This window comes from Macaca mulatta, chromosome 14 (genome assembly GCF_049350105.2).
Source record: "Macaca mulatta isolate MMU2019108-1 chromosome 14, T2T-MMU8v2.0, whole genome shotgun sequence".
Lineage (NCBI taxonomy): Eukaryota > Metazoa > Chordata > Mammalia > Primates > Cercopithecidae > Macaca > Macaca mulatta.
In genome coordinates this window covers 109,193,150-109,207,029 of record NC_133419.1, presented here as the reverse complement: position 1 = coordinate 109,207,029, position 13,880 = coordinate 109,193,150, and the positions used below count along the sequence as shown (strand labels likewise).

Genomic DNA, 13,880 nt, shown 5'->3' with positions numbered 1-13,880 from the left:
TTCTTTTAAATACATACCAGAACTTACAAGAAAGTAAGGGGAAATCGTTATGGTCACAAATGAGGGGAATGAGGCCGGGTGTGGTGACTCACACCTGTAATCCCAGCACTTTGGGAGGCAGAGGCAGGTGGATCACGAGGTCAGGTGATCGAGACCATCCTGGCTAACACAGTGAAACTCCATCTCTACTAAAAATTCCAAAACTCAGTCAGGCATGTTGGCACACGTCTATAGTCCCAGCTACTCAGGAGGCTGAGGCAGGAGAATCGCTTGAACCCAGGAGGTGGAAGTTGCAGTGAGCTGAGACTCCAGCCTGGGCAACAGAGCAAGACTCTGTCTCAAAAAAAAATGAAGGGAATGAAAAACCAGAGAGGTAAATATGTGAGCTGATGCTATAGCTGTCTTAGAACAATTTGCCAGTTCATTAACCCATGGCTTTTAGCTTCGACATCTATATGGGGACTAAAGAACCCAGGACTTGTCAAAGGCAGGCAGTGGGAATTAAATGTACCTCCTTCCACCCCTACCATAAAGGTGGGACACATGGAAGCGTATACTCTCAGTGAAAAAGGCATCAATCAAATATTCTGCCCACTAGCACAGGGAGATGAGGAAGTATGTCTGCCTTGGCCTGAGAAATCTCCTATCAGTAAGTTATGCTACACTTCAGGTATGGAAACCCTAAAGCCAAGAAATTTAAAATAAGAATGGGCATGTGTCAGCAACAGCCCTGGGAATATGACATAAACAGAGACTCACGATTCCCATAGATAAAGCCTTGCTGAAAATAAACTCAATTTTCAAAAAGACAAAAATGGATAAAGTCTATCAAATACAAAAATCAACAGATATAAACAGCAGGAACTAAATTTAATAGAACTATTAGAGTGACTATCAAGTACAGACATTTAAAATAATTAGTGACATAAAAAGAAAACATTAAAAAATGACATCAAGAAACAGAGATCTGAAAAAATGATGCATAATTAGAAATGAAAAACAATTTCTGAAAGAAGAAGCCCAAGGGATAGGGTAAAAGAGATTATATACAGCTGACAAGAGAATTCATGAACTAGAAGGCAATATATGAAGGTATCACAGAAAGATAACATATATGGACAATACAGAAGGGCTTAAAAGATAAAGAGAATAGAATGAGAAGTTTCAATACACACTTAAAAAAATAGTAACTACACTGTGTTTTTGAAATTTGTTCTCCATAACAGCTTCGTTATTTAGTAACACAGTGATCTTACTAGGAAAAATCCAAATCCATTTTTTTTTTTTTTTTTGAGACAGTTTTTTGCTCTTGTCACCCAGGCTACAGTGCAATGGCATGATTTTGGCTCATAGCAACCTCCACCTCCCAGGTTCAAGAGATTCTCCTGCCTCTGCCTTTCGAGTGGCTGGGATTATAGGTGCCCACCACCATGCCCGGCTAATTTTTGTATTTTTAGTAGAGATGGGGTTTCACCATACTGGCCAGGCTGGTCTCGAACTCCCGACCTTGTGATCCGCCCACCTCAGCCTCCCAAAGTGCCGGGATTACAGGCGTGAGCTGCTGTATCCAGCCCGAATAACCATTATTTCTAAAGAGTGAGAGCAGAGATGTTTCTTAAGACCATCAAAACATTTTTGAGTGGTGTGATTAAATCAAGTATTAAAACCAACATTCAAAAAAAACCCACAATAGTTCTCTTAGTTAAATATGAATCCCTATTTAAAGTATGTTGGCAGGTTAAAAATAAAGGCTAAAATATAATTTCTAAAGGCTGAATACAAGGGTAATTCATATGCTGAAGATCACACCCAAGCTTTCCATCCGGGGAAAAGTCGGCTGAGATTTTTGGGGTCCATGGCCTGCTGTATGAGCAGATTCACTTGTCCACCAACACTGAGCACAGTGCCTTCTTCCACTCCTTTCAGTTTCTCTTGTAGTCTCATTAAGACACGTTCAGCTACTTTGTTGAAACTCTGGTCAATATCACTAAGGACAAAAACACAAAGGTTTCAGTGAGGTGAACAGTTTAAAGGCCTTGGGAATAAGAAAATCTGAACAACTGACAGGACCTTCTTAAAATACTGCTCACCTGAGATTTCGTTTGCATTCTTGGTCATCTGCATTCACAGTAGGGTGAAGCTCAGTTTCATCTTCTGGCCTCTGCTGTAAATACAAAGCTTTCAAAGGATTCATGGTCCAGTCAAAGAGTGGATCATACAGAAGGACCTAAACAGAGAGAACATATGTATTAAAAGAACAATGTACATTTTAATCACATACTTAGAAACAGTAGAACCAGTATCATACAAATAACAGAGGCCAGTCACGTGGTAGATGATGGGGGAGGGGAACAAACATCATGCACGCTTCATGTTTCCTTGTGGAGGAAACTATCCTAGCATAATGCTCAAGCTTCTCATTCAACCCTGAATTCATTCTTCTTCCATGGTTAGGGGTGACATCCCTTGACCCATGTTTCCCGACTGGATGAAACTAATCTATTAAAAGGAGATAAGCATTAGTCACTTTCTTTCCTTCTCTCTCTACTCTTTACCCTGGGTTAGGGTATTTGCTTTGTAGGGCCCAATTCTTCCTCAGCCAGGCTGTCTCAATATATAGATTGCGTTGTGGGGACTGGAGAGCATGAGCAAGCCTATTTGGACCTCACTCCTAAGCCATCTTCTCCAATAGTTTTATCAGTAACAAACCTGAAATTCTGATCTCTACCCTATTCCTATGGCTCTTTTTCTCTCAGTTCTAAATCTGGGTGGATCCAAAAAGGTATAATTCATTGAAACCTCCTCAAAACCCAAGGTTTGGTGCTGTGTTTAGAATCTTGAGATATATATTAGGTGTAGAATTAGGATACCAAAACAACTGACATGGCTAGAGCAAGTGGCTTTAGGTCTTAAATTTTAGAAAGTGAGGTCATGAGGAATCTGATATTGGCAGGTCAGAACAGCTAACTGCTCTGGTATTTATAAACACAGAACTTAAAAAAAAATAGGCTTTGGCAAATGCTTACAAATCTTAGTAGTAAGTGGAGACAATACAAAGACTGATTCTACAGGGCATTCCAGTATTACAAGGTTGGAACACTTTTTTGCTGCTACCTGTACACAGTTTCTCAGTAAATCTGCAGGTTGGGACTATAAAATGTCTTTAGTAGATTTAGTTTCAGGACATGTACTATATTAGCAGAACCAAAATCTCTCTATTTTTTAATGCTGTTTTGAGTGTCCTCCAGGACCATTAAATACTGTGGAGAAACTGAGCTTGATTACATGTGGCTTGTTCGTAAGTTCATGGGTTCCTATGTGACTTCAAGTTGGGCATTGACATGGCTTTAGATTTCAGAGATCCAAACCAGTTTCACCCACAAAAGGAAAATATTAATATATTTTATTAATGAACTAATGAAAAGGAATGAAGGCCTCTAATATAGACTAGATGGTTTTCTTGGGTTGAAGTAGAAGAAAAATCCAAATTACTTCAAAACCAAGGGCTTGTGTCCCAAGTCACACTTGGAAATATTAGAATTAAGGAGGAACTGGAATAAGTAAAAAATTATGCTTCAGTCTGACAATCAAGACAGAAGTGGCTGGAAACAGTAAAGGAATAGAGACTGATTAAGCGAGAGCAGGGTTTCTCTCAGCACTACTGTCATTTTGGATGGGATATTTCTTTGCTGTGGGGGCTAACTTGTACATTCTGGGGTGTTCACCAGCATCCCTGGCCTCTACCCAGTAGATGCCAATACTGTCCTCATCTCCCATCCCCCATTGTGACAACCAAAAATGCCTCCAGACATTGCCAACTGTCCTCTAGGGGACAAAACTGCTCTTGGCTAAGCATCATTGAGCTAGAGGGAGAGAGATATTTCCTTAGCAGAACATATAAAATCTTAAGAGGACAGAATGGTCCATTGGGAAGAAAATGAAATCTTGAAGGCCAGGAGAGACAAATACACTGAGAGGAAAAGGGAAATACACCCAGGTCAAAGTGCTCTGAAGGAGGGGCTTAGGAAGCAGGGAGATCAGAACAGAAATAGTGACTGTGTCTCAATGAAATCTAAGAGAAGAAAATAAATGAATCCAAGAGAGGAGAGAAATGATGTCCCAGAGGACTGGGAACCTGGATGCTATTGAGAAGCACCCTCCTAAAGCTGAAGGCAGAAAGTGGTCTTACTGTGGTAAGATCACTGGGGAAGTTATTATTAAGGATTGGGACAATCACACCAAATGATTTTGGGAAATTCAGACAGATTTACAGAGGGAAGATCAGGTAGATGAGTGTAAAATACACAAAGCATTGGAGGGTGTGTTTAAAGGTGAGAGTTATTGTAGGTGGAGATGCAAATCACTTTTCAGACTCAAAACCCTCAGGAAATCCAAAGTCCTTACAATGGCAAAGGATCTGGCCACTGTCACTTCTCTAATCTGATCTCCTACCACTCTAAAAAGTGAAGTCCATAAGCAGTTTGCCATTAAACTAGTAAGATTTTTGAGGCCCTAAAAGAACTACCGTCTTCTGGTGAGTGTTAGGTAGGATAAAACTACTGGAAGAAACTCCCAACTCCACCTTAGCATAAAAATCCCTTCTGACTGAGACTAGGTAGAGTAAAATACTAAAGAATATGTTAAGCTGCTTTGACTCTTTAATTTGAGAAGTTTGGGTTTTTTTTATTGGTTTTTTTTTTTAAAGACAGAGACTTGCTCTTGTCGCCCAGGTTGGAGGGCAATGGCACGATTTCGGCTCACTATAACCTCCGCCTCCTGGGTTCAAGAGATTCTCCTGCCTCAGCCTCCTGAGAATTTGGGATTACAGGTGCCTGCCACCACACCCAGCTAATTTTTGTATTTTTATTAGAGATGGGGTTTCACCATGTTGGCCAAACTGGTCTCGAACTCCTAACCTCAGGTGATCCACCCGCCTCGGCCTCTCAAAATGCCGGGATTACAGGCGTGAGCCACCGCACCTGGCCTGGGCTGCTGCTTCTTACATGACCAAGTGCAAGATAATATAACTTTAGAGTTTAATTTCGACATTATTGAGGCATCCATGTTATCATGTATTCTTTTTTAAAAATGTTACACATCATGCTTATTTTCTGTATCATGTATTCTTACTGCAGAACCAATGGCAAACTGTAACAAATGACAACATGTATGAACAGAATTTGAAATGGGTGAAAGAAAAAAGAAATGTATTTTTAACCTTGGGAATAGCACAGCCTTGTATTTAATTTTACCAACATATTACTGGGACCTATTTCAGCAAACTCTTCGTAGCAAAATCTGTATTACCATCTGAGGTCCAAAGGAGATCTATAAAGATGCCTCGGTTCATAAAGGTGCACACAGGACCACCCTGATGGACCATTACTCATCTTCCAAGGGATAAAGCCCCACCCTTATTGACCACAGGCTTAATGGTTAATGCCAATGAACTAACACAGTTTTCATATCCTAGTTGTACAGTAGGAGAGATTTTTTAAAATACATATATTCCTGCCCCATCCCTAGAAACCTGGTTTGGATTTGATCAGCATCAATGTTTTTTAAAAGCAGTACAAGTAATACTAACATGCGGCAAGTCCAACATTATCAGGTTAAAGGAAGAAAAGCTGAGGAGTGGAAGAGGCAAGCCCATGCTGCACTCTAACTGCCATGTTTCCCTGGGGAGGCCACACTCCTGATTTCTTGTCTCATATACCCTTACCAGGTTGGTGAATGACTGGCATAGGTACTAACAGCACAGACACTGAAATTTGTCTGACTTCCTTTTTTTCTGCCCTGGATCAAGACAAGGCAGTGATCCTGATTACATGTGTTTGCTCTTGCAGGCCCAAACCCTATTCAGGTTCCTGAGAGTCCCAAGGCTAAGACAGCAGAGAGGTACTGAGGTAGCACCAGCAGTAAACTAGTTTGGCCCTCATTCCTAAGCCATGTTCCTCTAGTAACGATGCTGACAATTTGATCTCCAAATTGTCATCCAAGAGATGACATCCAATTTGGATGAATCCAAGAGATTCATCCAAATTGTTATGTTTATTAATAGTTCTGACTAATTAGTTCTGAACCTGGGCAGGGAAAAAGGAGATACCGATTTCCCTTAAGCCCTAACGGAAACCATTCTGAAAATAATACCACCACATGGAATATCTAAATGTCAAAGAGTTGATTTACGAATTGAAAACTAGAGACTACTTAACTTACAATGCTATAACATTCCAAGCAGCTCGAGGGGGCTGAAGGCATTTCTAAACCAGTATTTTTGGATGTGTGAAAAGGCTAAGTGTGCAATCTCCTCCCTTCTGCTGCCCAGCCACATCTCCCTATGTTAAAATTAAGCAGTGCTCTTCACATCAGTGGCTTCCCGATGAGGTACAGTCTACCTGGTAAAAAAAAAAAAAAAGTCTTCCTTATAAAATACTTTACCTCTACAATGGTTAACAGAGTTTCCTGAGAGTTTCTCATCACTTCTATGGTTTTCTCACAGCATCTAGAGTCAAACACATTATAAATACAGATTTTGTTACACACCAGTGTTTTCAACATATCTTTATCTGTATACTCTCATGTGTAGTATGCTGAGCCTATGCTTGTTAATAATCTACAAATTTGTATCTCAAAATAGCATAATACCTGGCAGAGTGGGCTTTCATTAGATACCTGAAATGAATACAAGTATGTATTTGACTATTTCGCAAGCTTGGCATTTACAAGAATAACACAACACTACTACGAAAGATTTATTTCCGTCTTTGATTTTCTTTCCTTTTTCTTTTTTCTTTGCAACGGGATCTTGCTACATTGCCCTGGCTGGTCTCAAACTCCTGGGGCCAAGTCATCCTCCTGCCTCAGCCTCCCAAGTAGCTGGGATTACAGTCATGCACCACTGTGCTCAGCTCTCAGTCTTTGATTATTGTGGCAATTATTAGTTTACACTGACTTCAATCTGCCCCAATCTGAGTACACAGTCCTATGCTGAGAAAACTACAAGGAATTGCAAAGTTTTTTTTGTAGCACAATGTTACACTGGAACACAAGCTCCTATAAATAAAAATGTAGTCTCTTCTATATCCCCAGTGATGAACATCCAATAGTAGTTCTGATCACTAAAAAGGAGTCAGCCAGGACAGAAGTGTTAAAAGTAAAGGTGGGATGCTTCCAGAGGAGGTCTGGAATAACAGTATGTATGTTACATGTTACATTAGGTCCCAGGTGGGTAGAAGGAAGGGGAACTATTATTGCTTTTACCCAGGGTCTTTTCCTTAGTATTGATAAAGCACTGGGCTATGATTCCAGCATTAAATTCTATAATCTGTACAAATCTCTAACCCGTGTGTGTATATGTATGTGTATATATATACACATACACACACACACACACACACACATATACACACACACAAATTTTTTTTAGAGACTGGGTCTCGCTGTATTGCCTAGGCTGGACTCAAACTCCTGGGCTCAAACAATCCTCCCACTTCAGCCTCCTGAGTAGCTGGGATTACAGGTGCAAAGAACCATGCCCAGCCCATGTAATTTTGACATCAAAAATTATTTCCCTCCTTTACTTTATATCACTTACCTTCTGAAGACACCTTCAACACCAGTAATGCCCATGCCATCCACAATATCTCTGGTGAGTCTAAAAGGAACTGTCTCAGGAGTAGGAAGGATTTTGCCCTGTTCAAAAGCAACACCTAAAGTAAAGAATACAGTGAAGTTAGGAGGTTTGGCAGCTAATTTACTTTCTTTCCAGTTAGAATGTGAACTTTACAAAGGCAACAAACCATTTGTTACCTATATTCTATGAATACTAGTACATACAATAGTTTATTTCTACTCTGGCTGCCTTCCTCATCTTCTTCTCTATGAGATCCACCTCAAATCCAAATAACATAACAACTTCTTGATGTAACTAGAGAAATCTAGGTTAAAGGGTGATTTTTAAAAATGAAGTAACTACTGGTATAATTTAAAATGGAGACGACATATTTATATTTAAAAAATTTTTAGGCTGGGCGCCGTGGCTCACACCTGTAATCCCAGCACCTTGAGAGGCCGAGAAGGCCTGATCACCTGAGGTCGGGAGTTAAGAGACCAGCCTGGCCAACATGGTGAAACCATGTCTCTACTAAAAATACAAAAATTAGCTGGGCATGGTGGCAGGCGCCTGTAATCCCAGTTACTCAGGAGGCTGATACAGGAGAATCACTTGAACCTGGGAGGTGGAGGATACAGTGAACTGAGATGGTGCCATTGCACTCCAGCCTGGGCAACAAGAGTGAAATTCCATCTCAAAAAAAAAAAAAAAAAATTCATGAGACTTTATAATTATATGTTCACTTGGAGTTATAAGAAATCATACAGGAAAGATCATCCCATATGCCTTTTACCCATTTCACCCCAACTGTAATATCGTGCAAAACTATACTACTACTGACATCGATGAAGTCAAGATATACAATATTCCTATCATAAGGATCCTTCATACTGCCCTTTACGGCCACACCTATTTCCTTCCCATAGCCTATCACCCAGCCCCCTAACCCCCTATTTTTCTAGCAACCACTAATCTGTTCTCCATTTTTATAATTTTGTCATTTCAAGTATGTTATACAAATGCAAGTGGAATAATCATACAGTACGTAACTTTTGGGAATAGCTTTTCACACTCTGCCTAATGCTCTGGAGATTCATCCAAATTGTTATGTTTATTAATAGTTCTGTTTCTTTTCATTGCTGAGTAGTATTTCAGGGCATGGATGTAACACAGTTTGTTTAAGCATTTGCCCACTGTAGGACATCTGGATTTTTCCGGTTCTTGGCTATTATGAATAAAGCTGCTATATACATTTGTAGTACATGGCCATTTTATGAGTAGATTTTGTTGTTAAGTTTTGCAAGTTCTTAAAGATTGTTCTTCTAGTATCAAGTCTAGGAACTCTGATTTGCCCTAGATGCTAAAGATTTCCTCTTAATTTTCTTCCTCTGTCGCTCAGCTTGAGTAATTTCTACTGCTCTGTCTTCTGTTCACTGATCACTTCTTCTGTCTCCTCATTCTGCAGTTGAAATTTATTTTATTTACTATATTTTTCTGTTCTAAAATTTCCATCTGGTTCTCCTTTATATCTATTTCTATACTGAGACTAATTATTTCTGTGCTGAGACTTACTATATTTTCATTTGTTTCAAGCATGTTTATAATTGCTCCTTCAAGCGTTTTTATGATGGCTGCTTTAAAATCTTAGATAATTCAAACATCATTGTCATCTCAGTGTTGGCACCTACAGGTGGTCATTTTTCATTAAAGTTGAGACTTTCCTTGTTCCTGGTATGACTAATGATTTTCAATCGATGCCTACACCTTTTAGTTATTATGAGACTCAGGATCTTCCTTAAACTTCTGCTTTTGATGCCTTTGGGAGTCACCACCTTGTTACCGCTAGGTAAGGGCAAAAGACTAGATTCCCCAATTGGCCTCCACTGACACTCAACAGGGAAAGAGTTTGCTATAGCTGAGTAGGACTGAAAGTCCAGGTTCCCCGGATACGTCCACAGACACCAAGGAATGAGTCAGAAAAAAGGAAAAAAAGGTTGGAAAATATAGACTAGCACGTAACAGTATAGAGTGAGAAGGCCTAACATAGGGTTACTGGAGTCCCAGAAACAGGAAGGAACCTGGATGGACCCTATGGCATGACTATGACTAACAGAATGTGATGGCAGTGATACTGTGCAAGCTGCGGGCCTAGCCCTTAACTTCCACTTCCTCCCCCTTGGAGCCCCAAGATGCTGAATAGGTCCAGGACACTATTGTGGACAGAGAGGCCACATAGGAGTGCTGAAGCATCAGACATGTAAGTGAAGAAGCCATCATGAACTCTGGCCCCGCTGAGTCTTAAGATAACTCCAACCCCAGATGCTAACTGCATCTGCATGAGAAATCCTAAGTGAAAACTGCCCAGCTGAGCCCAGTCAACAGACTATGAGAGATAATAAATAAATAAATAAATAAATAAATAAATAAATGGTGATTTTAAGCTACTAAATTCTGGGGTGGTTTGTTATGCAGCAACAGGTAACCAAACAGATATACACAGAATAGTATACAAATCACCCAAGTGTGTGACTGAGATTTTTGCAAAGTAACAAATCCACATTAACAGAATGCACCAGCATTCCAGAGGCCCCCCTTCAGCCCCTTCTACCAGTCACTAACCACCTCTTTCAAAGAGTCACCACTAGCCTGATTTCTAATACTGTACATTAATTTTATCAGCCTTTGAATTTTATATAAATGGAATTATTATATGGACTCTTTTGTGTTGGAATCTTTCACTTAGCATTATATTTGTGAGAGTCTTCCATATTGTGTGTTATTGTTCATTCAATCTCATTATATACAAAGAGAATATAAATATACAATTTGTTCATCCATTCTACCTATGAGGGATATCTGGATTGTTTCTAGTTAGGGGCTATTATGAATAGTGCTACTATAAACATTTTTAAACATATGTGTGCATTTCTGTTGGAGTGGAATTGGTGGGTCACAGGATATACATGAAGTCAGCTTTAGTGGATAATGCCAAACAATATTCCAAAGGGGTTGTACCAATTTACCCTTCTCATTTATAGATGCTTTTAGCACGACCTGAATGGACACAGGTTGGCATACTCCTACCTCTAATTTGCATCTTCCAGACCACTGCCCTTTCATTCTCAGATAAAGTCTCACTCCCCTGTTGAGATCCCCACCTTCTGGCTCTAACAAATCCCTCCCATCTTCATGTTTACTATGTAAACCTGTAAGGTTTTCTCTCACATTCACTGAATGTTGGCATGGACCTAGCTCACAATCTTCTCCTCTGTCCCAACTCTAGAATTCATTCTGGGGACAACCATATAATATCCATGACCATCTCTGTTCTAATGGAATTCAATTTCATTCTCTCTTAGTGAACCACTCATATGGGTTGCACTCCAGAAATGAGTCTCCTAAGACTGCACCCTCTTAGACATTGTAAATTGTACATTCCAATCAAAACCTCTTCTCCTTCGACCCCTTATTCTTACTAAACAGTCTCTGAATTTGACTGAGATTTCTAGTTTATTAGCCCTCTTCCTTCCCTAACTCAGCCCATGGGTAGAGAATAAGCTTGATTACTCTCATCAGTGCTTCAAATCTGTTTGTCCCCTTGTCCCTCCGCCACATCTACCATTTTAAACTACAACTTAAGCTCCAAGGATGTTGAGGACTGCTGGAAAATCATACAACAACCCTACTGGCTCCACTACAAATTTAGGATTGAAAGTGTCCCTTAAACTGCTTGGCATGTCTTATTTATTTATCCCTTTCTAGTCAGGTCTTGGTCTCATTTCCATGGTAAATTTTAGAATTTTATTGTTCTTTTAAGGCCAGTTAACATCCCTCCAATTCTTAGCAAATGAGCATGCTTTCTATTTCTCAGTGAAAACAGAATAGCAAATATAATTCCTTCATACTCCTTCCCCTCCAGCTTAAGACTTTCCTACTGGCATCACTTTTCCTCCTCTCTCAGCAGAAAAGCTAACATGCCTCCAATCTAAAGCCAATGCTACCAGACTTACGTACTGTATGATATCGCTTGCTATTTCAATTATCTTTTGTTTTTCTCCTGTATCTTCAATATCTAACATGTTTACACCTCTCCTATCTTAAAAAAGCAAGGACCAAAGGTGTCTCTCATCCCTGCAGCAAACTTCTCTGCCATCCTTCCCTTCTAAACTTCTTATAGGAATATTCCACATTCTTTTTTTTTTTGAGACGGAGTCTTGCTCTATCGGCAGGCTGCAGTGCAGTGGCTTGATCTTGGCTCACTGCAACCTCTGCCTCCGAGGTTCAAGCAATTCTCCTGCCTCAGCCTCTCAAGTAGCTGGGACTACAGGCGCCCACCACCACACCAGGCTAATTTTTTGTATTTTAGTAGAGACGGGGTTTCACCATGTTGGCCAGGATGGTCTTGATCTTCTGACCTTGTGATCTGTGCCTGGCAGATTTCACATTCTTAATCTACACATCCCTAACTTCCATTCAGTCCTTGCCTTTTTACAGTATGGTTTCCTCCATTCTATCCAAAGGCGACTTCCAAGGCCTCTAAGATTGATTACTTGTTAAATTCAGAGGTCTATTTTCAGCATTCATCCTCTCTGACCTTTCTGTATCAGATACTATTGAGCACTATTTCTTTCATAAAATACTTTCCCCTCTTGCCTTCCAAGATCCTGACTTCCTAGTTTTCAAGACTTGCGTACTTCTCAATTTTGTTCTGGCTCAGCCTTTCCAAGGCTCACTTTCCTTAGGAGTTCATCTTTAGGTCTCTTTATCGAGGATGATGTGTAAGATCAGAACCTCCTCTAGCCCAACGACTTCAACAGAAATCTATTTGCTGAAGATTCTGGATCTCCGTCATTACATTCACACTCCTTTCTTTCTTATATATTAAACTGTCCATTCCACCTATAAATCCCATTAATACTTCAAAATAATGCGCAAAACCAAATTCATCGCTTTCTTATTATTTACAAAACTTGATATACTCCTTAGCTAGAAGCTTCAATTATCCAGGAGCCTCACTCTCCCACTATTTCCTCATTTAGTATCACTGGTACAGTTTACTACAAAAATGTCCCTCAAATCCAATCTTCTGGTTTCTACAACTTTAGTAAAAATCTTCATCATTTCTCTGCTAACCTATTATAATATCCCTTAATTTTTCTTCCTGTTGCCAATACCACTCCCCAAAGTGCTCCTAAAATTATCTTTCTGAAAATAAAATATGATTATGTCCTTCATTTATTTCCCATGGGTTAATGCACTGAAGCTGAAACTCCTCAGCCTGACTTTTTACAGTCCAGTACCAATCTCTCGCTCAAGCGACTCAACTACAAGCATACTTCACTCCAGACACATTTAATGTCTCACCACTCCCACAACATGCTACATCTTAAAATTACTCCTTGTTTTGGTGGAATAGCCCTGATTCCTTCTTCTGAATCTGCTCTATCTTCTGTCTGAATTATGCTTCCTTTCTTTCTTGAAGACCAGGCTCAAACGTCACCTCATCTATTAAGTTTCACTCAGTATCCCAGGCAGAGTTAACTGTTTCTTCCAGCACAACTGTTTATGCTGAAAACAAAAAACACCAATATTTACTGCTTTGATGTATCTGTCTCTCTTATATTTGTAATATCTTGGTAGGCAAACAACATTCCATGATGACCAAATATTTATTAAAAAGAATAAAGATACATAGATTTGATTACTTACCCAAATCTATATGTACAAGTTCTGCTGACTGCTCATTTATCAAGATATTCTGTACATGTCTATCACCAAGTCCAAGTATGTAACCAACTGGAAAAAAAACAAAAAACAAAAACGAACAATCTGAAATCACTGATTCCATCTCTTTCTAATATACAGCCATAATTTCAATTAAGACCACTGACTTGGTATAATCTTTAAGTAGTTTAGGATTTTTAGCCTACTTAAATGATGTGCATAACTGGCCATATTGAGTTTAACTCAAATCTTACCAGCTATTTTAATGCATACTGCATTTTACAAATCCTAGATGATTTGCTAAAAAAATTTGCTTACTAATAGGCACACATTTTAAAATATTAGTACTTAACAAATTATTGTGGCTAAAGTTGAGACCCATTATTTACCTGGGCCAAAACAGTGCATTATATGTACTCAAATTTTTACTGAACATACTTATAAGAAGTCTATGGATAAACTCTTCACTCTTCAGTGAAACTTTCTTCTCCTTGATGAATTATATTTAACACAAATTAACCACTAATTCATTTCGTTTCAC

At 39.4% G+C, this 13,880-nt stretch overlaps 1 protein-coding gene across 1 annotated transcript in view; it reads right to left on the bottom strand.

The window, feature by feature from the left end:
* Positions 1–854: 854 nt before the first annotated feature.
* ATM (ATM serine/threonine kinase) overlaps positions 855–13,880 on the bottom strand; it is a 131,621-nt gene continuing 118,595 nt past the window's right edge. Inside the window, exons 59-63 of the mRNA XM_015115608.3 lie at positions 13,325–13,411; positions 7,598–7,712; positions 6,442–6,505; positions 2,091–2,227; positions 855–1,987 (exon numbers count right to left, since the gene is read on the bottom strand). Coding sequence (XP_014971094.3) covers positions 1,804–1,987; positions 2,091–2,227; positions 6,442–6,505; positions 7,598–7,712; positions 13,325–13,411 — 587 coding nt within the window. The 3' untranslated portion in view covers positions 855–1,803. The remainder of the gene's footprint in view (positions 1,988–2,090; positions 2,228–6,441; positions 6,506–7,597; positions 7,713–13,324; positions 13,412–13,880) is intronic.